Source organism: Scomber scombrus, chromosome 11, assembly GCF_963691925.1.
Source record: "Scomber scombrus chromosome 11, fScoSco1.1, whole genome shotgun sequence".
In the NCBI taxonomy this organism is placed as follows: Eukaryota; Metazoa; Chordata; class Actinopteri; order Scombriformes; family Scombridae; genus Scomber; species Scomber scombrus.
Window position 1 is genome coordinate 20,466,539 of NC_084980.1, and position 27,193 is coordinate 20,493,731.

General features: G+C 37.8%; 1 protein-coding gene across 1 annotated transcript in view; it reads left to right on the forward strand.

Annotated features, from left to right (window-relative positions):
- pde1cb (phosphodiesterase 1C, calmodulin-dependent b) overlaps window positions 1-27,193 on the forward strand; it is a 103,558-nt gene that overhangs the window by 50,568 nt on the left and 25,797 nt on the right. Inside the window, exons 6-10 of the mRNA XM_062428229.1 lie at window positions 20,459-20,572; window positions 21,909-22,091; window positions 23,540-23,606; window positions 23,792-23,908; window positions 24,428-24,568. Of these exons, the coding sequence (XP_062284213.1) occupies window positions 20,459-20,572; window positions 21,909-22,091; window positions 23,540-23,606; window positions 23,792-23,908; window positions 24,428-24,568 (622 nt within the window). The remainder of the gene's footprint in view (window positions 1-20,458; window positions 20,573-21,908; window positions 22,092-23,539; window positions 23,607-23,791; window positions 23,909-24,427; window positions 24,569-27,193) is intronic.

The window sequence follows — 27,193 nt, forward strand, 5'->3', positions numbered from 1 at the left end:
CAAACCATAGCAGAAGCAGAAGTGTGATAACAAGGCTATTTGTATAAACAAGCATTAACCAAAGACAGCAGCCAGACAGTCACGCTGCTGTTTAACTTGATGTCAGTAAAAGGTCAGAGACAAATCCACTGAGAGTAAAAGGGATCTGTGTTCAAGTCAAAGGAAAAATTCAAGACTTAAATATTCTCCCATTTACCGTTAACACTACTGTGGTCAGTTAATGTCAGGAAAGTATTTTGTGGTTTGCCCACTTTATGTGTACCTACCACTTTTATCATTGTTTATTCACCTCAGTTAGTGATTTCCTGCATCACCACAATTGACGGCACACATCCTCTGAGAATGGCCCTCAACTTATTTCTCTCTTTACCTTTATACTGAATGAGAGCAAGGCTAGAATATAAATATACTTGAAGTACTTTACTCTAAGTGAAACATGTATGCTGGCTGCGTTTCACTGTGGTTTTGTAATAGATGACTCCCTGTATGGTTGTTGAGTGATGCTGGGCTCTAAAGAGAATATATATAGTGTATACACCAATGCACACCTGACTGACAGGTGTGTATCAGAATGAAATCAACTGAAGAGAAAGTAGTCCCACGCTATCCACATTAATAAATCTATTTCAAAATTCATTGGTGCTGACAGAATACACGACATCACTGCCATACTTTTTTCTCAGCAATCTATAAGAAATCTATGGTTCTTTTTGTCAGGCATCAAAACCACTAACATCAAACCAAGTCTTAATAATTATTTTCATTATCAATATTTTCCAGAGTAATAAGAACCCTACGTTATGTGGGCTTCAAATGCTTTTTTTTTTTTGTCTGATCAAATTTCAAAATGAAAAGATATTCAGTTTACTACCACAGAAAACCCAAAAATAATCCCTGTTGAGTAGCTGGAAGTTAATCGATTAATCGACTAGCCTAATTGGTGCAGCTTTAGTCATAACAATATCAAGTATTTTCTGTGTTATTAATGAGGAATACATTGCTAACATGTACACAGAAACACAAGACACGTCATGACAAGTCATTTTTTAAGTTTTATTATTTTCGATCAAGTAAAGCCGAGAGCAGTTACTGTTCAAGAGTTTTAGACACAATTGTCTCATATAGTAGTAAAAAAGTTAAATATTGTTTTATGGAAAATAAAAAAATAGATTTGATTTGTGGTACAATCAAGAAAATAGGAAAAGTTTGAGTAGAAAAGTAGAAAGCAGTGAAATGTTAAATGGGAGAGGATTTCTTTTTTCAGAATCAACTTAAGTTCCTTTCTCAATAAATTTGTACTTTTCTTCCACATTACCGCCATGGAGGGAGGAGATTGAAAAGCAATCAACATAATATTGTACCTCATTTACATTTTCTTGTTTTATTACGCTCTGTGGAGCTGGCCGTAACAGGTAGACAGCACATAATGGGATTCATTATAAAACTGTATATCTTCCTGGCTGTACAGTACAGTGGTGAATGAGCAGTTATATATATAATACCCAAGGACTAATGAATAACAAAGTCTTGGCCTTAGAGGTATCTTTTCATGGGTTATTCAGTGAATCCTGTAGAAAAGTTCAGCGTGCTTATATAAGTTCAGTATGAAGAAGTGATGGTTGAAATGCCCATACCATATGTGAGAGACTAAATAACGGTTCCTTGGGAATAAAGATAGTTGCAAGGTCTTTTTTCTGTGCTTGTGTGTGTATGTATGTTGTGTGAAGTGGCCCGATGCCAAATAAAGTGCACTCCAATGTCCTTGTTTGTCCAAAGGTTGAAGGACAGACAAGACCCCCCCACCCCCACCACAATGCACCACTTTTCAGCCTTCATTGATCTGTGTGGTTGCGTGTGTGTGTGTTTGTGTGTGTGAGTGAAATGGACAAGGACAGGGACAGCTGCGTTATCATGCTTTTTCTCACTCTCTTTATTTTTTTATCATCTCTTCCACATTGTTTTATTTACAATAAACAACCTGAATTATATCTTCAGTGTGGATTCAATACACGTATCTGTTCCCTTCAACAGCATCGCGGTAATGTAGCTTAAAAGGATAGGACACTGTATTTGTGATATAGCCTTTGTTTCTGTGTTGGTGCACCTCTCATTGTCAAAGTAACACTTAGGCAGCCATAGTTGGGCAACACTATGTGTGGATTAGTGCTGTATAATCTATGAGAGTCAGAGTATTATACACTATCTATTATTATGTTTTGGCTTAGAATCAACCAGATAATCTAATTGAAAGCACTCTTTTCTCTACCTCTCCTTTTTCATCAAATTAGCTTTCTGGCGTGTGTGTGTGTGTGTGTGTGTGTTTGACCACCATAGGTCAGCTATGCCATTCTTCGCTTCAGGGTTATGACTACCTTTAAGTACAGTTTAAGGTTATGTCAGCCCAGCCCCCTCTTTTCCTACATATAACCTACACATCTGTAATTCGCAGGGGGTTCTGGGTCTTTAACACACACACACACACACATATACATACATATATATATATATATATATATATATATATATATATATATATATATATATATATATATATATATATATATATATATATCACACATACTGTACTTATGTCACCCATGAAAGCACAGCCAAAGTCAATTGTGATGCACCATGAAGACAGAATCTCCTGCTTAGAGTCCTAAACATGTTTTTAATGGTTTTATTACAGGTTATTATGTTATTGGCATTGCAGTTGATATTTTCTGCATCTTGTTAAAGCTGCAACACATGCATTGTGTACATTTCTAGTTGTAGATGTACAATCAATAATTATGTGTCAAAAAGTTCACTATCAACTTAGAAATTAATATCATCACTCCTGTGCTGAAACCTCTTAGATTAACTTTTTGCCTTCACCTGCCCTTTGACAGTATCACAAATTTACCAGATCACTGCACTGGCATTTTCAACCGGACACATGAGACTGACGTTGTAGCCAGGATCTGAAAGTATTGAGGTCATGGTTCCAAAACACCTCCATCACCATCTCCACACACACGACTCTGGCCAGTAACAATAAACTAAAATTTTATTCCAATGTTTTATTAATTCATTTATTTATTGAAGTATATTTATCTTTCTCTAATTATTTATTTGAATGTAGTAGCAACATAAAACAATTCTAATTTATTTAGTAATCTGATTTATTTCATAATAAAATTAGTATACAATTAATATTAGTAGTTAGTATTTGTACTAGTATGCAAGACACTAACATGTACAGTATTAAGACAACCATTACAACCTTGTATTCTAAATGCTTACAGAGGCATCTTTCCTTTTAGTATAGAGTGAGCAGTAGGATGTAATAGAGACAAAGTGCAACCAGTGAAGATGAGGGAAGTTAAGGTGAGAAAGGAGAGAATGATGAGAGGGACGAGGAGGAAGAGACAAAAAAATAATCGAGAAAAATATTTGCCAGATGACCGTGTCAGTGACTGTGTCTTTTTCCATTATCCTGAAATACATCATTCCTTTCTCAGCGTGGAGGCCAGTAAGCTTTTTCTTATGCTCAGGGCCATAATAAAGACTTTAAAAGTCCAAGCAAACCTCACAGTATCACACAGTATTTGTACAGTATATGGAGAAAAGAGGGGTGGAATATGTTGAGTTTCAGATTGTGCAGACTGAAAAATGCAGTGTATCACAGGTTTTGAGTAATACTAAATGGTGGTATAAACAGTACATTACTAATTATCCTAATAGTGAATATGACAGTGGAATTCAGTGCACAGTCTCCATTTATTTGCATTTATTAGGACAGCTGGGTTGTGTTTTTTTTTAAAAACAGAAAGGGGCATCTTACAGCAAGACTGGTATAAATTTGTTGGAGCAGACTATCAACCTTTTAAATCTTACAGCCAAAACAACAACTCCTTCCTCTAGCACTTCAAGAAGATCTGTAGCAATAATGAGACCCTTTCTGACACATTGAGACCCTCTGCCAAAGCACAGAGGTCCTTGCGAACAATGATGTCCCCCCATAGAGGCTCTTCAGAAACAGATCGGTGACCTCTACCATAATGTTGTCCCTTTCAAACTGTGAGCATGCTCTGGACAACCCAGATGCAGAGGAAACCTTTACAATGAAAACAAACAGTTAACAGAAAAGACATCAACAAAGACCTCCAGGAAGAAAAGGACATGATAGTCATAGATTTCATCATGCAATTCAAGGCCTGGGAGGCAGAGAGGGAAACCTAGCTCCAGGTCACAAATGAATAAAAAAGAGCACGTCTCAGGCAGCAGTGACATTGAAGATCAGCGCTGGAGAGCTGGGTTTCCTTGAAGCCTCTTAACAGGAAGGCTTGCAAAAGGAAAAACAGATGCAGAAAAGAGATAAAGTTCACCTTCTGTGATGTGGCCAGCAAGAACGAAGTGATGGAGGACAAAGAGTCAATGCGCCAACACACGAAGGACTGATCAAGAAGTTCAGGGGTTCCAAGAAATGCCTGAAGCAAAGACAGACCAAATCAAGAGTTATATTGTGATGCCTCCGAGACAAAGGATGCATTTTTCCAGGAGCTGGAAGAGGTCAAAATAGTCGTAGGTTTGATGAGCTGCTCAAAGAACTTTGTAGTTTGGCTAACTCACAAAACAAATGATCATATACGTTTCATGCTTGATTTTATAATGGCCAATAAGGCACGGGGATGTTTTACTGAAGGGACATTTTATGTTGTGTGGTGGGTTGGAAAATCAAGTGCAAACAAGGACAATGTAAATGTCACATCTGGAGTAATAAAGAAACACAGAAACGTACAGAGGTACATTCATATACACACACAATGATACATTTCTATAGGTGGGTCAAACAACACAATGACAAAAATGCTTCAACAATCATCCATGTACTTTATTTTTAATTGTATCCTTTGTCTTTACTGTTTATGTGTCCCTCTGCCTGAAACTCCTCTTGCTATCAACAATCTGATTTAATCTAATGACTTCACTTCAGATGTGTCCTGCACAAATGCATATCAGTGTCCTCTTGTTCCCCTTGTTCTCTGACACCTCTGTGACCTACCTCCAGCTGCCTGTGTAATGGCGTTATTCAGTTTATTCTCTCTGTTGCTTCATCCCATTTACCCACAGGTCTTCGGTTGTAATTGTGTTTTTGAATTGTTCTCCAAGTCATCTTCACTTTACACGGCACAAGAATGTTTTTTCACACATTAATTGTCCCCAGATTGGTTGTTATTGTTCAGAGATGTTGAGTTTGCTGTGCCCTCATGGGCCTGACAGGTTGGAAAAAATCCAAGTTAAAATCATTAGTCTAGCAGCAGAGTTTGGCAACGACAACACCTGCTGCTGGCATCTAGTGTGCTAGCTAATCAGTGTTGGAAAGATTGCTAAAATTAACATCTGATTGTGAAACCAGAGTGTTCCCAGGTCAAACTCTATTCTTAGATCATTAAGAAGTTTTAAGTGTTGCACGGTGATTAGATCTAATTGTAGAATATGAGTATGTTGTATTTTTGACTGCTTTTTTTAACGCTCAATTAGTTCAGGGGTTTTTCATATATTGCAATTCTATTTTCAGCAACTCCTTACTCAACATTAATGTGATTCCACATATTTGACTTTGGGTAGCTGCCTTATATTCTACAATTTTCCACTGTTGACCGCAAACAGCTTGGGGTTAAATGGTTTGCTCAAGGCTACCCTGGTGGCAGTTGGTGGAGATGAGAAACCCCTTTTCCACACTGTGATTTGTGAAACTGTTGCAGGGATTTAATGCACTGCCTTCAAAATTGCTTTTGCAAACTCTACCACTGCCTGCAGGTTCACAACTTTATATGAGAGTGTACACTTGATGTGTGTATGTGTGCCTTTGTGGCTGACAGAGACAGACAGAAAGCCTTTTTTAATCTCTGGCCTGCATGACTCATCTGACATGGGAATTCAGTGACCTTTGAAAATCTGGTTTTTACCTTATTAGATTGTTGTAAGTGAATTACTGGCATTTGATGACCTTGTTATGAACTGGAGACATGGTGGACAACACAGGTAACCTCTCCCATCATATAAAACTGCACTTTACCCTGTTAGATAGTATATCATCGAGCGATGTATTGGATCGGGGGGATGTGTGGACGTTGGTAAAAAAACCTTGTCAACATTTCCAAAAGTAACACGGTTGCAGTCCAAGTGGTTGAAATTTCTTTCTCCTCCCCCTCCAGGTGGTCTGAATTTCTACGTTGACACACAGCAGACTCCTTTATGGCCACTTTCTATCCATTAAACAAATCTAATCTAATTTATGTTATGGTGAGTGTAGAAGAACAAGAGTAAGAGCAAGAGGGTATGTTTGTCTGCTCTAACAGAAGAAATAATGTTAGTGTGTCTGGCTGACCTGGCTTATAAATAGTATAGGGTTAGCGTCATCAGTGTAATTATCCCAAAAAGGGAACCTCCCCATTAGTTCAAAGGGCATTTTTAGCTACTAGTTTCAGTGGATCACTCTGGATATTATGAAGGCAGTTAGTGGTTTTGCATAAGTTGCACTTGTATTGGCTGATTGACATCTGTTTCTTATAAGGTTCACAGCCATTGGCTCATTCACAGCTGAGTGGCTAGAAAAACATACACTCATATCCATGCAGTTGTGCTCTGCTGACATTATAATTCCTTAATCACTGTTACTTTGCTGATTTGCTCCTTCCAACACTATTTACTACTGCAGCTCCATCCAACCCCAACATGCCCCTTTGGGTGCTTTATGGTACAGTTGATTTAGCTAAGAGTTAATGTTCATGCATGTGTTTTAAGGAGGTTAGCTCCCCAAAGTCCTTTTTGCAGCTGAGGCTTTTTTAGAGTTCCCTTAAGAGAAGAAGCTTTTCTGCCAAACCTGACTGTGCAACTTTTCGCTATATATGGTCAGTTCCTTGAGACAGAAATAGTCTGATAATATATATATATATATTTGTACTATACTAGGGCTGGACAACTTCGTTGCAATAGAAGAATTACATGTCTTCCACACTGATCATCAAGGCTGCTAACATCTTTGCCTGAAACCTGTATCAACCTCAATCTTTTTTTGCGTCATTATACAACACTGGTCATCATCATGCATGTAACAAATTGACATTTAATAGCTTTACAGAGTTCCCATTTTCAGGGTTCCACAAATGTCCATGATAGTGCTGCCACAGTTATGATCATAAAATGCATTTGCTTTGTTCCAGATTGGAAAGCTTGACAGGTGTAGCACCAGTAAGAGGACAGGGCTTAGTGAAAAGTCAATTATACACTTCTCACATATTTTACCTGAAAATATACCTCGCATTTCCGAAACTAGTACACTAATATATCACTGCTATAATTACTGGTTACTAGTATCGCCTGGTTGCAAACCTCTGAATCATTTCAGTCGTGTCAACAATTCAGAAATGTCTCATCTAGACCAAATATTTCATTTTTCAATGAAATTCTATTAGGCCTTGTTTGCACCTGCAGATCATGAGTCTGTTGAATATGTGCTCAGTGTCATTTAAGGCTACCCAAAATGCTAACACTTTACTTTAACTCCACCCTGTTGACTTGACAGCATATTGTCACTAAGTCACACATCCACATGCAATTTCTTTCTCGCGCTGTCTCCTTTAGACCTGCCCGAACCATGGGATGCATATTTTAATCTTTTGTATTACATAACTCGTTCACCACTCCGCGTTAGGGATTATACTTCAGCGGTAACACATGTCAGCATGTTTGACAGCACGGGTAGTACTGTAGGTATGGTCACTGGAGGAAAATCACAGAGGGGATTTGAATGTGAGATTAGAGACTCAGTGAAGTTTATTTAGTTTAGTTTTTTTGTACAATAAATTAGCAGGAATTAGTTTTGGTTACCTTGATAGAGAAACATATTGCCAGTGTATCAATAGTGTTCTGACACATATGGCACAAGGACAAGAAGTTGTCATACTGTCCATATAGTTGAAGACATACTATAGATACAGCAGAGGGATATGAATGTTACATCACTGCAATGTTCATCCTTTCCCCGAGTGACTTGTTGGACTGAAAGGAGCTGTACAAATTCTCAGTGAGGTCAATTAGTGCAGTCGGGTTGTTTTGTGTCAGGCCACTGAACTTTGATTACACACCAAGGTTCCTGTAATTTCAAATATCTAAACTGTCTGTTGCATTTTAAGAGACTGGATTTGCTGTGAAGTAGTGTGTTGAACGTTTGATAGAGCTGCTTCACTCCGCCAACTTTGCTAATCAAGTATAACAGAGGGAATAACTCAGGCATATCTGGGCGCTGTATTTCAAGCTATTTATGCAAATAAGAGCTACATGTTGCTTTGCCTTGGTGGCTTTAAATAATGTACTTCTTTCACTTCTCGCAGGCAAACGTTTTAGGGAAGTTTAAATGGTGGTAAATGCAGACAATGTCTGTCTGTCAGGTTTTGCATATTAAAGGGTATCTTGATTTCAAACACAGATAATACAATTTTGGTATACTGCTGACTAATTTCTTAAGTATATCACAAAATTTTGGGTGATTTCCAACCTTGCAGCCAGCCACTGGTTTGACCACCAGACCGGGGGCGTCATGCATTCATCTTTTAGATTGGGCACAGTTTCACAATGCATATGTTAGTGTTTATACAGAAACAAGTTGTTTCAAATAATTATCTGATTTGGCTTCCGTATTTATTATCAGACTGCCTTCCTTAGTAACTATCTAGATGTTCATATATTTGAATGACACTTTTTCACACTGTATTTTGCAGTCAATAGCAATATTGATCAAGAAAATGTGAAAGAAAAGGCTTTCAATTCAGTGCTAACATTAGTTTTCTATTTATATTTTAATCAATTAAGAAAATTAAGCTCACAAACATGTAGCTACTGTTTTTACTTACACTGTTTAGCCCATGACTCTGTAAGAAGTCATGTTTTATAGGATGCATTGCAGTGCTGCAAATTTGTTTTAACAAAAACGTATTAATAATAGCCCAGGACAACAAGCTAACACAAAGGTAATTATTTGTGTGTTATAGCAGTAGAAGCTGAACACCATGGTATCTGAATGGTTACTGCCACATAACTGCAGAGACCCTGTTTCAGTCCCATCCAGGGACCAATGTTGCATGTCGTACTCTCTTGCCTTTTGACTGCTACCCCACTGTCCACTGTCCAATAAAGGCAAAAGTCCCTTTTAAACAGGGAAATTCTGAAGCTCTAAAGTAATTTACAAATTCATTGAGTAGTAGAAGAAAGTAAAAAAGTTTTAGTGCTTGAGCTGAGATTGGTTATTCATTCTTCACAATACGTTTAACACAACCGTAATTTGCAACGATTCAACACAACTTTGTGGCTGGGTGGCTCTACTAGTTTCATTGCCACTACTTAGTGCTTGTAGCTGGAATGAACCAAGTAGAGAGGGGGGGCTGAGTGTAGCAGGCAGAGTTAAATACAAATAAATTTTAAAAAAAACAAACATACAAAGCGACTTTTGTTTATATACTGTATAGTTACAATTCATTAAAAACATTTATTTTGAAAACCCGTTTTGCAATCTCTAAAGTCGTCCAGTCTCAAATATTTGAGGGGCACTAAACCGCTGCCTGCAGAGACCTTAAACTGGCTTAAGATGCATAATTTATTAATGGTCCCATCAGTGTTTAAAAATAAAAGTTTGTGAGCTTCATGAATGGAAGGTCAGTTGCATAATTAAAGGTTCAAAATAAGTATATAGATGTCAGCAGGATAAGATGTCCTCTATAAAATGTGCATTAAGAAAAGGTGTTTATGGATGGACCATCTCACATGAGCTGATATACTGCCCCCTATTATGTTAATGGCCTACTTATGGAAATGCACTGTGTCTGAGAGCATGTTAAACATTCAGTGTCTCTGGCAGCAACAGGCTCTCTGTAGCTGATCTCTATGATGTGAAATAATAGGTTTGTAACAGGAGGTTTCAAAAACACTCTCGCTTTTCCATAATGTGTAACCGAATCTGTTCTCTGTGCTGTTATTTGAGGCCTAAAATGAAAGGCAGACAATAGTACAGTCATTAGTCAGTCCATTAAATCGTTAATTAAGCCATCCTGCTGTGGTGTCTACGTTCCACTGAGCTCGCTTTTTTACCATAAGTTCATTTGCTTCTATTTGACCTCCCCTCCTCGCTACCCATTTTCCCTCTTCTACTAATTAATGGTGTGAGTCATGAAAAGGCCGTACTAATTGGTCTTGTCTTCTTTATCAGTTTTTATGTGTGTTTGGTGACTGGTGTTATTTCCCAGTGATCACATTTATGCAGATTCCACCATGAGAAAGAGATGAGATGCAGGCGTGACATTGTAAAGGGTAACAATGTGATAGTTATGCATGCTTTATATGGGTGGTTTAGTTGTCAGGCAAAAAATAGTAAACTTCTAACCACATGTCACTTATCTGTTAGCTGCATCTATGTCTTTAAAAAAAAAATTTCTAACTGCAGCTTTTATTTAAATTATGATTCTACATTTAATCTTGAGATACACCAAAATCCAGATATAGGTATCAGCTCAGACTGTGTGAATTACCCGAAACAAAATGTTGAAGATTTCAAACACTTTGAAAAACATTTTATATGTTTCCACTTATACAGTGTTCACGACGAAAAATAACATTTATATCATCTGTGTTATAAATTAACTGAACTATAGTTGTATTACTTAGACACCAGGTTATTTTTGAACATATTTCCTTTGAGTGTTTTCCAAGCAGGTATAATGTTTTACTTCAGTTATGTCAGCACTGCAGTGTCTTACTGTATATGACTAGTCAGCTCTCAGAGTTTCATCTTGGCTGCCAGCCACACTCTTATGTGCTTTGGTGGATGTTGCCTTCTTTAACTATGTCTTTAACTGTGTCAGATGAGGTCTACTGTAGGTAATTCTGCTAAAATACAGACCAAAGCATCCACACACACAGCACACCTACAGGTACACAAAGTTTGATGTTGTTCTGCCACAGTGCTTACTGTTGTCATGCTGTAATGCTGCTTGTCTGCAGACTGACTACGCTTCGTTAAGCTGCTGGCTTTGTTTTATTTCCCTGTAGAACAAATGACTTCCCAGAAGTCCCAAATTGCTTCCTGGGATTAAAGGAAATGTAGCTTGGATTTAGAAAGGCTTTTGATTCTTGCAGATGCAACACAAATACAGTACACCCCCATTATATGCATAGTATATTTATTGGCCTCTGTCTTATCTAGTCAAAACCTAATGTTCTCTGTCAAGGTTGTCAGTCTGTGGAAGATGAGATGCTGCAATAATCTGCATTAAGGACATCTTTTTTGTAAACTGATGATGAGAATTTAAAGTTTAATCATGAGGATTTTTTGTCATTCTTACAATGACAAAAGGGGCCATCTTCCAACAAGTCCCCATGAAGTAGTAGACAACAAAAAGATAATTTAATAGTGCTTTCCTAAAAAGAACAAAAAAACCAAAGACTTTTACAAAAACAACATTGTTTTTTCTGACCTACAACCTTTATGGTTAAATCTTATCATAGCTCCCTTAATGTGATGGATATCCTGTTTTAAAGGGAGGCAGCAACAAAAAAAAAAACATCTGTGTAGCTTTGTGCAATGCTGTCTGCTGCAGGGCCTCATCGGAACCACAACAGTCAAAAGATTTAAGATTTAAAGTAGTTATGCTGTCATATCTATTGGTCATTATAACACTGCACTGAGAAAATTAGGAACTGAGATTTCAGAAGGTGACAACATGTGAAAATACGGAGGCAACTTTTGATGCATGGCAGTCATAGCTGGGCATCCATGAGATATTATTATACATCATTTCAGGTGAGCTCACTTTTGGTTAGTTAAACAGTGGTTAAACTGCTAAACCTGTTTGCTAAACTTTTGTTTTTACCTGTCTGATAATCTCACTAGTCAAGGTTTTTGCCATTAGAGCAATGTTGCTGTATGCCCACATCTAGTCAATTGCTTTTAAGAATACAACATAATCATAACCAACAGAGACAATTGCTGAAACTACAAAAATAAGATCCAAGTTGTAATAAACAGAATTTCTCAACAAATGACCTTTAGTGTCCTTGTCTGGGTGAGAACAGTCTCTCTCTTCTACTATGCAGTAAACCTACAAAGGTTGAACTTGAATTAAATCTCTTGGTTTGCATTCAGAATTGATGGTGCTTTATTTCACATGGAGCTTGGAAATACATAGAGAATTGAGCGGGACGATGAAAGGGCCATATGACAGATGAATGCTTCAACCTTTTAAAATGATGACTTGGCTGCTGGTAAATCAAACACCCACCCTCTCCTGTTGCCAAATGGTCCATCGCCTTTCATTGACTCACAGAGTGCCGGCTGAAATTTACTGAAGATGGTTTTCTTACAGCTTTGTGCCTTTACATTCACATTAATGCGACCACGGACACAGAAAAAAATTATACATTATGTGCTTTAATGTTGTCCTGTCTTCAAAGCTCTGAAATAATATTCAATACGTTTTGTTAAAATGGGTCAGATTGCAGATCTGGTGAGGTGTACGTGCAGAATACAGGTAATATTTACACAGCAAACATGCTGCGCTTACATTCATGTATGTGTAAATCAACTCAGCCTCATAAGCTTAGGATCCACCTCATAAAGCAGCCCGACACAATTTTTAACATTATGAGCTCTGAATGGCATCAAAAAGTAAATCTGCTTGAATTTCATAGGAACATACAGTATACTGCAGTGCGACATGAGCAAACTCCACACAGTTATGTTTACCAGCCTGCCTGTTGAAATCCTTCTAACCAGTGGGCAAACCAGACAGACACATGATTTTAATTTGGGCCAAGAGGAAGAATGTTCAGCATCTGAATTAGGCCGACCTTTAGCCTTCACAATCCACTTTGGATAAGCATGTTACATTTTTTTAAACAAAACTCCTGCCTGTAGCGAATCATTGTTCAGATACAACACAGCTGCATCAAAGGCTGTAAAAAAACCATCATAGCCTTAAATAGAGATGACCACGGAAGATGGTGGCATGCTAGGTTAAAGTGAAGTGGTAACTGCTGTTTCTGTTCCATGCACACGCCACACTGTACAGTAATATATTAGCACATCATTAATATATATAATTTGCATCATCACATTTTGAGTTGATGTTATGGCACAGCTAATTATGTCTATTTTCAGTGAATACAGAAACAAATGTCTGAATAGTATCTCAAAATAGCTTGTGGGTTTGTGTTTGGTGTCTTGCATTAAAGTTTTACTGTACGGTGGGTGCAGAACAAAGAATCAATTAAACGTTACATTAACAATATATGACATGACCCAATTTATGAATATCTGTCATCTTATTTTGCATCTACAGTAAAGCTTTGGACACATGTAGTTGCTCTGTTTGTTGCATTAAAATGGCAACAACTGAATTATTTACACCTTCTACAATTTGAACAAATGATTTTGAGCTGAAGGATTGACTCTCTATATTTTTTAGTGCTCATAAGAGATTTTTTTTTTAAATTCTTCTGGTGTATTTGATTGGCAGACTTTGACATGAGTGGGCTGCATTCAGCCAACCACTGATCTCTTTTAAGGTTTCTTCTGTCCCCCGCCATTCTTGTCACATCTGTCATTTGCAACCTCCCACGGGAAAGGCTTTGTTTAGAACAGATATCGGAACTTTTTGAAGGAGTTACCAATATTGTTCAGAGAGTGTGCTTGCATGCACTGCGGCACTATTTTGTAATTTTAATTAGAGCCATCAACAGCAGCAGAAATGTTCAGTTTGCTATTGCTTTTCCCACCCAAAACTAAATGGCCACCAACGCTAAGTGTGGGTGTCACATTAACATTTAGTATTTACATACAATTTAGGTAATTAAGCTCATGTTCTAAAGCAGCACAGAGCGAGTGTGGAGGGAGGAGTTGAAGGACAATTAAAAAAGGGCACACTGGATTATGCTGTCTGTGGTAGTAATACTCCTCAATCCAAAGACAATATTTGGCAATTCTCAACTATTTTATAAAAATGTTGCTTTATTATATAGAAAGATAGTTTTAGCTTGGTTTTTCTAAGCTAAATTCTTTTTTGTGCGTTTTTTTCCATTAAAATCATACATTTATCACGTCACTGCCAAAAACTAACTTGTGGTGCTTATAATTGTCCACAGAGGCCAAGTTGACGTCTTAAATTATTTTCTTTAGCTCGACACATATTTGAAGCCCCAACGATATTCAGTTTTACAATTGTGAAAGTAAACTAGCATGAAGCAAATAAGATTTATCATTTATTCACTTTGTTTTTGTTTCAGTTATTACTTATTATTCCTTTGTTAACTGTGTTGATGATATAAACCTCAAGAGTGTGCTTCCACATGTTGGCAGGAGTTTTATGGTTTCGGATAGTCTTTCAGGGGCCCTGAGTCTCCTGTCTCCATAAAAGGTAATATTTATGCTGAATCCTGTACTTGGCTCTGCTGTATGCAGGGCTTCTCTATAGATTGATTGTCCTTAAATTTTCTCTGACTTCTGTATCAAGGTAAAGCAGCAAATCATCAAAACTAAGAAACTGCAAACAGAGAATGTTTGAACATACCAATTAATCAAGTAATCATTTGAACTCCATTTGTTAAAGTTCTATATTTTTTTAAGTAAGCTGTGTAATCAAATACAATTGACTTGATCTGGTTGTTTATTTGTTTTGTTTTTCTTCAAACAGCATGCCATCAGAATAATTTAAAGATGCTATACAATAGCTTATAAATGTGGTAACTGTGGTATGTAATATCATATACAGTATTATTCTTGCAACAGTAAGCACTTTCGGAATCAAGTGATTTGTATAATGCAAGAGAAACGCTGTTGTGTTAGCCATAATCAATACAAAACAGCTTGAGCACTGAGCAGTTTTCTGTTGATAAGAGGCCGACTCCAGATTAAACCATGCCTCCTTCTTTTCCTGCCTCGCCCCATCCATTTTGTCAAAATGTACATGTCCCAGAACTCGAGCATTTTATTGATAAACCTGCTGCAGTCACAAATCACGGTCGAGGCTGTGGAATATGTGGTACCGTGGCTTAACTGAGTCATCATGTTTTCACAGGCCTTGTTCTGCTTATCAGCCTGAAACCTGTGTGTTCCCTGAAAGCACGCTAATCTACCCGGTTGATTACATTGACCCCAGGCTATTGATTACACACCACGCTAGAATGTCATTGGAACACAGGCGGTGACCAATTTTTGCATCCTGGCACTGCTCTTATTCCCCTTTGCTCAGCCAGTCCTATTTATCCTCTCCCCTGCTCTCCGCTGTGTGGAAAATATGCTCTGACTGTTTGTTATAGCTTCTCAAAGCAGAAATGAACCTGTTTTAATCTGGAGTTAGATCAGAATGGCATACATTTCAGTTTTACATTTTTTTTCCCAGTGGGTATGCAGAGAGCTATAGCGTTAGATTATTCTTAGCAGAAGGAGAAAGCTGTTGCTACGTTACTCCTGCTGTTTAATATACACTTTTTTCCCCTCCATGTTCACTTCTGGCAGTCACAACAGCTGTCAAGAGGTTGATCATTGTCGAGCCCCACTGTACAATGCTGGCGGCTTTAGTTTGACACCAGATCTCTCCAGTCCTTTCATTTTTTCCCCACCCGAAAGAAGACAGGGTCAGCCAAGGCCAAAGAACTAAAGGCAATAAGAATGGAGGAGGAAAATGCTTGCAACCTGAATTCCAACTCTAATCTCCTCCCTGTGCTCTCTGCTCACCCCTACGAGGGAAAACAAATAAATCTCTCGTCTTCAGATATAGAGGCAGACAGCTGGAGGCTCATGTCTTTGCCTCACTGTCACAGTTTCACTTAACCCCGCGGCCAGTGGAATGTGTTAATTTAGTAGGAAAAAAAACACCTGTGAGACATTATTAGGGATTTTATTTGTTACATTATTTACCTAAGGGATGCTGTGTGATTGCTACTATAATTTGTTTTTGTCATTATCTTTTAATAATAAAAAACACATTTGAAAGTCCATTTGCAATTCTGTTTACAGGAAAATTACTGAGTGAGCAAGTCCTGAATTATAAACGCTCACATGGAATAATGATGAATTAAATGTGAGTTTTCTGCTACTCTAAAAGCAAAATCATGCTTTTCCAATAATAAGTCATTTTGCATTTTAGTTTACCTGTTCTTATTTGTACTGCTCCCACCTTCAAAAACATCCAGGCCACTTACAGTCCGAAAAAAAGCCAAAAATCACTGACCTGTCATCTACAGTCACATCCAGCTTTGAAAATATTGCTCTAATCCACCTCTTTGCTGGCAAATACTTTTAGCTACAGTTCACATAAAAAGCTGAAAGGTCTGTGATGACATGTTCAACATCAGACTGCATCTCAATTTCCAACACCATGACATCCCAGGCATGCATGCCAGGAGTCTCACATGATTCAACACCATTATATCAGAGGTACTGCAGGTCAAGCTTTTCCAACTGACCTTGCCTGACTCCTGCTGTCAGACAAATATTGACCTGTCACACAGGAGACATCACGTGGGTGGTGAAGCACACATGGTCAACATCCTAAAACACATTAATTGTTTTTTTAAAGCATCTAAAGCTGCAACAGGTAGTTTATCAATTGAAGTCAACTGACAGAAAATTAAATGTCAATCATTATGATCACTTGATTATTCATTTGAGTCATTTATAAAGCAGATATTTGCGATGTGTTGGTTCTAACTTGTCAAAAGAAAACAATTTGAAGTCACCTTTTTGTGATGTAGATGTTATGACAGTTTATAAATTGTAAAAAAAATAATATTGACAGATTAATCAGTTATGAAAATCACAGTTAGTTGCAGCCAAACAGTATGTTCACATTTTCTTATCCCAACAGTCAGTTATTGTTTTCTTCTCTTTTATATGTTGATTTTGTTTGGTATTTTTCTGTGTATAAGGTTGTTTCACTTACAGCACTTTCTGTGGGATACTTTTAAGACTACTTTTTAATGAGAGATTAAGCCGTTTTGTCCTGTATGCAGAGTGACAAGCTGATAATGAAAATTAGTTCACTAGCTCACCAGTACGTGTTCAGCCATAGCAAATTGCATGGCTGTTGCTCATCCACCCGACTGTACCAGCTTTTTTCTGGCTTACACTGAATTTCTCAGTTGGCTACATGCCCAGGAGTTACTTTGGGACTGACCCGTGTTATTAACCCAGTATGTTGCCTCCCTTGGTAATGACAGCAGGTGAAATGAGCCAATTTTTTTTTTTTTGTGTAGAGATGTTGATTTATTGTACATCCTGACATTCATCTAGTCATCACACAAGTTTTTTCTTTTTGGACTCAATAGTGCACAATTGCGACCGAGTTTCAGATTTTCACATCCTACAATCAAAGGCTCAAAAGAAGATATCTAAATAGTATCTTCTTTCCCCTGAACACTGTGTAAAAGCATTAATTTTCACTCTAAAGCCCTCCGGGATGCTCTAGTAAATAATCTTTTGACTGAACAACAACAATTGATCGGGCATTCAGTTTAGGCAATTGTCAAACAAACAAAAGCATGGGTCTTTGATGAAGCTTTTTACAGCAGTGCTCTGCAGAGACAAACATGTCTCTCAGTGCATGTGCTAATGTCTTTCTACATGGGCTTTCCAAATAGGCACAGCATGCTAGCACTACTGTGGTACAAGATTTAAAGCCAAAGCAAATGACCAATGAAACAAATTTCAACATTTTTCAGTGAATTGTAGTGTGACAAGTAGTTTTGTTGAGGAAGGTATGTTTTTTTTCTGTTGTTGTGCATTAGCAGGGAAGCTCACTGGCACACAGCTGTTCTTAATAACCATCATTAGAGCCAACCAAATCACATGTGCAGTGATTCTAGAGCTGCAGCGTACCATTCATCCATTCACTTCCTTATGATTCTTAAAATAGCTGTAGTTTAAGAGAGATATTACCACATGAAGCAGCTGTTTCACAGTTAAATAAACATATTAATCATGTGCAGGATATCCAATGTATATATTTCTTTTTCTTAAACATCTCACTGAACTTTTATGCTGGAAATGGATTTAATAACTGTTTTAGAGGTGGATTATATTCAGCATTTTACACCCGTTATGATTTCACAGTAGACAGTATGTTAGTGAAGGTTAGATTGCTAGCCATCCCTCAGTTTTAAGGGCTTAATTCAACATTCAAAAGATATGCAAGCCTGGTGGAAAGGAGAAAAAAATATGGAGGTGTTGAAATGTTTCCCCTTTGTACACACAATGCGATCAGGGTCCAGCTCCAACTTTGGCCGTAAAGAAGAATAATTGGATCAGAAGAATTCTCTAAATATTTATACTAAGACATTTTTCCTCAACCATGTTCACAAAGTCATTTTGCAGGCTTTACATGGTAAAACTGCAGCTGCTGTCAGGGAATGTAATCAATGAGAGCATCTGAAACCTTATACTCTCCCACCTCTCTGCTTAATAATTCAACAACGACCGTAGCCTCTGTGGGCAGTCACTGTGAAAGAGGGCGCATGACCTCCAACACAGCAGCAGGTGGTATACTGCAAGAGGTTGCACAGTACAGAAATTGATATTAAGTTGTGTTTTTTTCTCTTTGGTGCTATATTTGGTGGGCTTGAACATATTTCAAATAACATTAAACATATTGATCTATAGCTATAAGCGAGTTACTATTGGAAAATATAACACAAACAAGATGTTTGATCCTTTAAGTGATATTCGATTTTAATAACAGCCAGTTTGCAAAGTTGTATTACTCAAATGTTTATATTATTAAGTTTGGCTCAGAACAGGAATATTAACATCGATATGTAAATAAGACATCATAGGACTGAACCAAATATTTTGGTTAAACCTTCTGTACAGGTTAATTTTTTATGTTGCAAATTCCTCTAATAGAAAAGAAATTGTACAAACCCAAATGATATATCATCAGTATGCATATTCATTTCTATAGTGTATTTTTTAAGAATTTGAAATCCACATAACTGGCATTTACCTACAACATTGTGTCACCATGAGCTCTACTGATAAAAATATTGATAACTTAAAAGACCCTTTATAGTTTGTAAAGTGCTCAAGATAAAAAAATATGATGTGAACCAGTAAAAGGGCAGAACTAGCAACACTGACCCAGTTATGCAGGCAATCTAATAGAAGTTGTCTGTGATGTCAAAAGCCACATTGTAGAACTACCCAGATCTGCAAAAGTTAATTTAATTTTAAATATTCAGCATGGTGACACATGCAAATGAGCCCAAACATGGCCTGTCGACATCAAAGGTCTGTCTTTTTTTTTTTGGTATCAATAGACCTTTCTCAAAGCAGACGTTTTGAGTTGTCGCAGCAGGAAAAGCGCAGTTGGAACTAATAATGTTAGCGATGGCCCTGTTCCAATTAAGTGTCTCAGTAAGCCGTGTCAGTGAGCCAGCATGCACAATACCAGAGACCTGGTGCTGACACATGTAGATGGATTGCAGCCAATATTAATGTGATTAATTACACCTGTGTTTGACAGGTTAGAATATCTCTTAAGAGGAAGGTCTACTGGATAGTATTATATTTGTGCCAATTAAGACATCTGAGACGGTAATGTAACTTTTAAAAGGGGAAACTGAGATTTTCACAAGAGCTAAAATTGAGAATGAAAACTTCCATGTCAATACACAAAGTGGTAATGTGTCCCATCCTTAACCTGAGATCATATTAGGGTTTTTTTGTAGTTTTTTTAAGTCTAGATGAAAGTAGATGAGAGTATGTAACTTCTGTATCGTGACGTGTTTCCGAGTCAAACAAGATAGATAGGCGGGACATAACATTGGGAGTAATTTGATTTGAACACTGAAAAGTGGGCATGTCATAATGAATCTTAGGTATGTGCCACTAAAAGAAGGTTCAAGCCTTCATAAGCACGCATGAGATTTTGTTGTACATGAAGAAAATACGAAAGTTTGAATACAAAGAAATTGTTTGTTTTGTTGGCATATATTGTTAAATAGGTGCACAATATGTCCAAGGATTTGATCTGAAAGGATTAAAAAAGTATTTCTCATTTCATCTTGACTTTAAAAAGGAGATGATATTACATACTCTTGAGAAATGAAGAGACCTGTTTTTTTCTCAAGTTTTCTGCTGGCTCACTCCTGTTCAATATGATCTCTTATGTGTTGATTTAATACACAAATGCACAATTATATGCAGCCAACAGGTCAAACTGCATTTTAAATATTGCTTGTTGTCATATTTTGTGATTTAGATGGAGATGATGGCTGATTTTTATAGCAAAAGAAAAAAACATCTTGCCTCTTAGGCAGCAGCAACCCAGACCAGATTAATCTAATATCAGTTCCAATTAATTTATCATGTCAAGATGGGGAGGGCAGTAATCCCATTTGTTAAATGACTGTTGTATCTCTGTTTTAGATTAAGATGTCTGGTGAAACAACTGGAGAGAGGAGAGGCTTCCCTAGCTGACCTCAAGAAAAACCTCGAGTATGCGGCGTCGGTGCTGGAATCCGTTTACATCGAGGAGACAAGGTAAGAAAACAGCAGCTTTCTACAGTGAAACAATTACTGACATGGTTCATTTATTGAGAACAACAGGAGAGCAGTGACAAAGGCCAGACTTTAAAATTATGACTATCATTAGTACAGCAATTGACCTGTGCTGTAAAGTATTTGTTTCATTTGAACCATTTCTTCCCTCTGCTGGGTTACAAAGTCTACAAGACTAAGTTCAGTGGCACTAAACTCAGACTCTGAGATAATATAAGTACATTTACTCATGTACTACCCTTACTTACTTACATACATGCACAAATTTCAAAGCTATAATTACCTGTTACCTTTCAGATTCATATTTCACATACAAAACATCTTACAAGTTTTTAAAATATGATGTACTGTTTTAGATTAAATTATCCAAATTACATAAAGCATCAATGACAGTAACCAAATTATGTAATAATATAACACTGACATGGGCCATTATGCATAATGAGTGCTGTGATACTGTGAAACTGAGTGTTTTTGTTGTGTGTTATTGCTGCTTCTACCTAAGTGAATGATCTTAATACTTTTTCCACCACTGAATGTGATGTTTATGTTGGGAACATGAGCAGATAGTATGTTCAGTCAACAGCATATCATCCTTAAATGATAAAATTACAACAGGTTTTATATCCAAAATATTGGATTTTTCTATATGCTAATCCCAACAGATATGTTTATGCAACTAAAACTACTTTGTTTTAAGGCTGTGAAAAGATCATCACCATGGGAAATTACCATTAAACTGTGGCTAAGTGTAGGGAATGTGTCAACGTATGCCAACAGATGAATGCAGGTCCAGAATCCGAGATATGGGCAAGGCTTATGGAATTATGTAAGACTCTTGTCATCTAGATCCAAGCAGATTAGGGCCAGTGGTGGCCTGACCACTCCAGGTTGGAGGATGATGAACTACCCAGTGCAGAATCCACGTAGCACCATGATTATCAGTGTGCTCAATGTATATACTTTCTCTTTGCCATAAGAACATGTATCCAGTTCAGAGCTTGGAGACAAGGCTTTGCTCTTGATCCCTCGTACATGTCAGCACAACAGGGTAGCTGCAGTGAATTATATCACACAATTGGATTTGAATAGTGTATCGTAGTGTTTCAAGAAGCCTGAGATGTTTTGATGTTACATAAGATGTGATATTATTTGATGGACAGCACTGGGATTTGAGTTTGATCCCCTGTTAGAGTAGAGCTACGATAAATGATAAATATTTTATTAAGCCTTTAGTAGTAAGCTGCATCTGTCTGTTTTCGCCCTTCTTTGTCTCATTTTGTATGTGTTTCTGTCCCTACTATCTGCCTTCTTTCAGGCGTTTGGTGGACACGGAGGATGAGCTTAGCGACATCCAGTCAGAGTCGGTACCCTCGGAGGTGCGGGACTGGCTGGCCTCCACCTTCACCCGCCAGATGGGCCTGATGTTGCGACGCAATGAGGAGAAACCTCGCTTCCGCAGCATCGTCCACGCCGTCCAGGCTGGAATATTTGTTGAGAGGTGAAAACATGTTGCATCAACACAGTACAATCGCACTGCTTTTTATGCGTATACGCTTTACATTACTGACATTTTGCATATAATAGTGTCTGAGTTTGTTTTTCCAATCCTCCCGGCAGCTATCAGTGATGATTTAGTTTGATATGAAAATATATCTGTAGACACCTGAAAATTGCTCTCTGTAGGTAATTCATCACAATGAAGACTATGCCTGCTTTCCGCTCTGTCGGCATTAGATTGTTAACTCAATTTTCAAAAGTTTTATTCTTCAGGGAGGCAAACTCATGCGGCTGTGCTAAAAAGGCCATGTTGAACTAAAGAATTGTAATTAGAAAAACTAATTTTATGTATTAATTTAGAAAGTACTGAGATGCTAAAGTGCATTAACCCATGTTGCTGTACAGTTTTTCAGTTTATTAAAAAGTTAAATGTTGATATTTCACAGTAGTAGCAAGGCAAACTATACAATAAAAAATGTGTACACACTTGAGTGCACTCATGCAAATGTTCAGGGTCGTGCAACCTGCAAGACAAGGCTGAGGATGCACAGAAATCAGAGGACATCGTTCACTGTCCTGATGGCCTGAGAGAATAAGTGGTAAAATTGTGTATCTAAACTTGCATATGCACTCAGACGAATTCAATCTTATTTGGGAAAATTATTTTTAAAACTTTCACTTGCTACAGCCTAGTTTTTAAAGTTTCAGTCAAAGACCCTCAATGTAAATATGCACGCTTCCCCTGAACAGTGACTGAGTCGACCATACATCATGACGGCCTTGGCAAGCCTGGCTAAGCACAATCATTCAGAGAGTTACAAACAGCTCCTGCTCCAAGGCTGTGCTTTATCACACTCTAACATGCAATATGCGTTTGTTCAAATCAGTAAGCCCCAAACATGTAAGCTGTAATCTTTCTTAATCTGTTTTCATAGACTGCAGTTTGTTTTTCAGACATTTACAATGAAGAAAGATTGGAACAGAATGAGAAATAAAACTAAAATTAAAAGGTCATGTCCACCTGTTCAGAAAAAATAGCCAGCTTTATATTGACTTGCATTTATCAACACTATTTTAGGACATCTGCTTTTTTTTACAACATATTTTGTTATATTTCACTAAATATTTGAGATGTTGAGCAACACACAACTTTTCAATGTTACTACTGATTCTAATGACTTTTTAAAGCATTTATGAATCTATATTCTGCCCCTCACATTCAATAAAGCCTTAAACCTTTTGCATGGGAAAAACAGACTTGCAGTTGCAGATGCCTTTTGTCAATGTAACCTTTTAAATAGAGTTTCACACTGAGTTGTGTTGATTTGAAGGTTTACAGTCAGTCTTGGTAGGGAACCTTCCAGGCTGTGGTTTTGGGTCGGCGAGGTAACCTCTGGTGTTTACACTCAGCAGTGCGCTTCATTTGATGTTTTTATCTCATCCAAACAGGATGTACCGACGTACCTCCAATATGGTGGGACTCAGCTACCCCCCTTCTGTCATATCTGTGCTTAAGGTATTAACATGTGCGCACACATCCAAGCAGAAGCATACTGATATGAAATAACATCTTTTGCACCCATGGACACACTTGAAGCACCATCAGTCTCAACACATTTTTAATTTGTTTTTTTTCTTCTTCTTCTTCTTGAAAAAAGAGAGGGAGCATGTCATTATTTGAACTCTTTCTCTCCCACACAGAATGTTGACAAGTGGTCGTTTGATGTGTTTGCTCTAAATGAGGCCAGCGGAGAGCACGCGCTTAAATTCATATTCTACGAGTTGCTCACGAGATACGACCTCATTACCCGTTTCAAGGTAAAGTTGCATGGATTTCACATATCACTGGTCACCACTACACCTTTTTGTTTGTCATTTAAACGAGGAGAAACGAATGAAAACCCAGTTAACATTGTAAGAACCTTCACAGCAATTTGTCAGAAGTGGGCACTCTCACTTCTCTCGTTTCTTAAGTTAGATTGCGTTGTATTTCAATGATGACCATATTATGAGGGAGCTGGGCATACTTCATCTCATCTGATTCAGTGAAGCTCATTTTCTACACCGTCTTGTAGCTGAGGATGCTCCACTGGAAGTGACAGCATCTGAGAGTAAATGACATGGGCAATGAAGCTGACATGAATATGTAATCGAAATCTGTGGTAGCCTAAATGATGGACATCAATTTCAGACGCTGAGGGGGATATGCACCCATTCAAATTGTATGCACTCATCATTTAAATACCAAATAGCCTGTATAAGTTTCTTACTCTCTGCAGTGTTCATTTGCTTGCAGTCATTTGCCTTTTTTCTTCTTTTTTTTTGGTGTGCTATCAGATCCCAATCTCTGCAGTGGTATCGTTCGTGGAGGCTTTAGAAGTTGGGTACAGCAAACATAAAAACCCCTACCACAACCTGATGCACGCTGCTGATGTCACACAGACTGTACACTACTTGCTACTCAAGACTGGCATGGTGGTGAGTAAGACCTCTGCACTTTAGATGATATAATCTCTTGAGATCAAAGCAATTACTCTACACCTTTCAAAAAAACATACAGAAACCAGTTACTTTAGTTTCAAGTGGAAAAGCTAACTAGAATGAAGCACAGTCACAGGGATTCAGAACATCTCTGTCATCTGCCTTATGCCAGCCTAATTGCAGCTTTGTCTGACATGTAGCTTCTAAATATGGCTTATTTTTTTTCTTGGAGAATCCATGAACCATTCTTCCATGGAAAAAAATAAACATGAGACACACGAAGAAAATCACAGTTTAATCCCAGGGCAGGTTTGAGCACAACAACCCACACTTCTAAGAATAACGATCTGTCAAATGTGACACTTATGTATTAATAGTAATTGTCTCGATATTTAAAGTCAAATACTATGCCTTCCTTATTCTTTCGCCACAATGTTGCTTCATATATACTCACCGTTTTTCATGTTGTTTTTGTTGTTTTTCCATCTGATGACCACCGGAGTGACTTAAGGGCATTTCTGATGCTGTGTTCATTCCAAACAAAAAGAAAAGGAAAAACAAAAAAAGAAAAAGAAAAACCTCACTAAAGCTGAGTTCAAAGTCCCCAAACAGCCAGCCGCCCCTGCTTCCAGTGTTTTTATTTAATCACCCTAATAAGGTGGCTGCGACAGCTGTCAACATGGTGTGTTTCTTTGGGCAGTGCCTTGCGGAGTAAACCACATTACTGCTAGAACCTATGGCTCCTGGGAGAGCAGGAGAACAGCATATATCATTTTGCAGGCCCTCCAGACTCCATTAAATCAACAATCAACAGGTCATTCATAAAGCAGGCCCATGAGGAAATATACTCAGGGATGGATCAGCCATCTTGCTCCCCCCTCCTTGTTCTTAATGACTTCCCCATCCCCCACTGTTGATTAGTCACCAATATCGACTGGGCTTCCTGAGCTAAATCCCCACTCTGAGTATTTGAGTGCACTCAGATGCATACACACCTCAGAGGAAAATGCCCACTCACAGGTGTGTGTGTGCATGCTGCATACACACTGAGATTAAACATGAATCCCCATAAATAAAAGCACACACAGGTTTAAGTCGATATTATGTACATTATTTTTACAGTCAGTTTCTGTATTTTTAGCTTCAGGTGGTTATTTATGTTCATATTATGAAACAGTTTTCACAATTACTTCTTTTTTTTTTACTGCCAAGGCTTATTTGCTTTCTTGTCATGTTAGTTGAGAAGATCAATACCAACCTCACGTAGCGGCTGTCAGCCGCCGGTTAACATTGCTTTGCAAAAATACTGAAAACGGGGATAAATGGTTAGCCTAGTTCTTTCCAAAGGCAACAAAATCTGCCAACAAGTACCTCTAAATCTCACTAATTAATGCATTATATGTTGTTTGTTTATTCTGTACAAAAACCGAAGTATAAAAACAACTTGATGTGGTTTTACTGGAGATTGTGTGGCAGGTGCAGTTACCCAAAATATCAGTTTCCCTTTATTTTTAGCCATGCAGGTGATTTGACTTCAGAGATGGCAATGCTGGTCTGCCTGTTGGTCGTCAATTCGCCACTTTTGTCTAAACTAAAATATCTCAACAGCAATAAATGGAGTGAAATGAAACAAAATGAAAAAACATTTAGGTTCTCCAGAGGATAAATTCTAATGACTTTGGTGATTCCCAGAAGCCATTAGCAGGTTTTCATTTTAATTTTTTTAGTGTGCCATGACATTTTGTGCAGACATTCACGTCCCCTCAGGATGAACTGTAATAACTTTTGGTGATCCCTTAACCTTTCCTTTAGTGCAAGTCAAAATTTCACTTTGTCCAATACCTGTAAAGAAAAATGGCTGATTCTAAAGTGGCAGCTCTGGTAGCTTCATATTTACTGTGCAGACATGAGACTTAGTATTGACCTTCTCAATAAACCAAAATATCAAACTATTCCTTTAAGAATGCACTGCTACTTTCACATCACACTCCTCTTTGCTGCAGTGATGAGTAACGCCTAAAAAGGGCTTAAACTTGACCTAAAAAACTTAAATAGTAAAGCATGACGTGCATTTTTACCTTGAGAAAGCATTAACTCCTAATAAAATCAAAGCGAGCACAACTTCTATTTATATTTGGTAACAGTGACAAACCAGACACCACACTCTCTCCTTTTCCCAAACCAGGGGAAAAGGAGAGATGTTAAAGTGAGTTTAAACTGTGATTCTCAATTGGGCTTGTCTTATCTAAAGTTTCTTTTTCGCTTTTCTGACCTTTCCTCCATCTCCTGCTCATTTGTTTCCTTTCATTCCTGACGGTAATGTATTCCTCATGCCAAATACCTCTCCCGGCATCCTTTATATCACTTTCCTCCTCTACATCTTTATGACGTGATGTACCATTCCCTGCATTTCCCTTTTTTCCATTCACTGGTTTCTCATTTTTCTTCTCCAATTTCTGTCCATTCTTTCCTCTTGTGTTCATTACTTTCCTTTCCTTCTCTCCATTGATGTCTGTCTTTTCCATGTCATTGCCTGCCCCCCCTTCAACACCCTTCCCTCTCCTATGTGCTCCTTTTTAATATCCCCCTCGTCCTTATCTTCACCCGCCTCCTCTTTTTCTT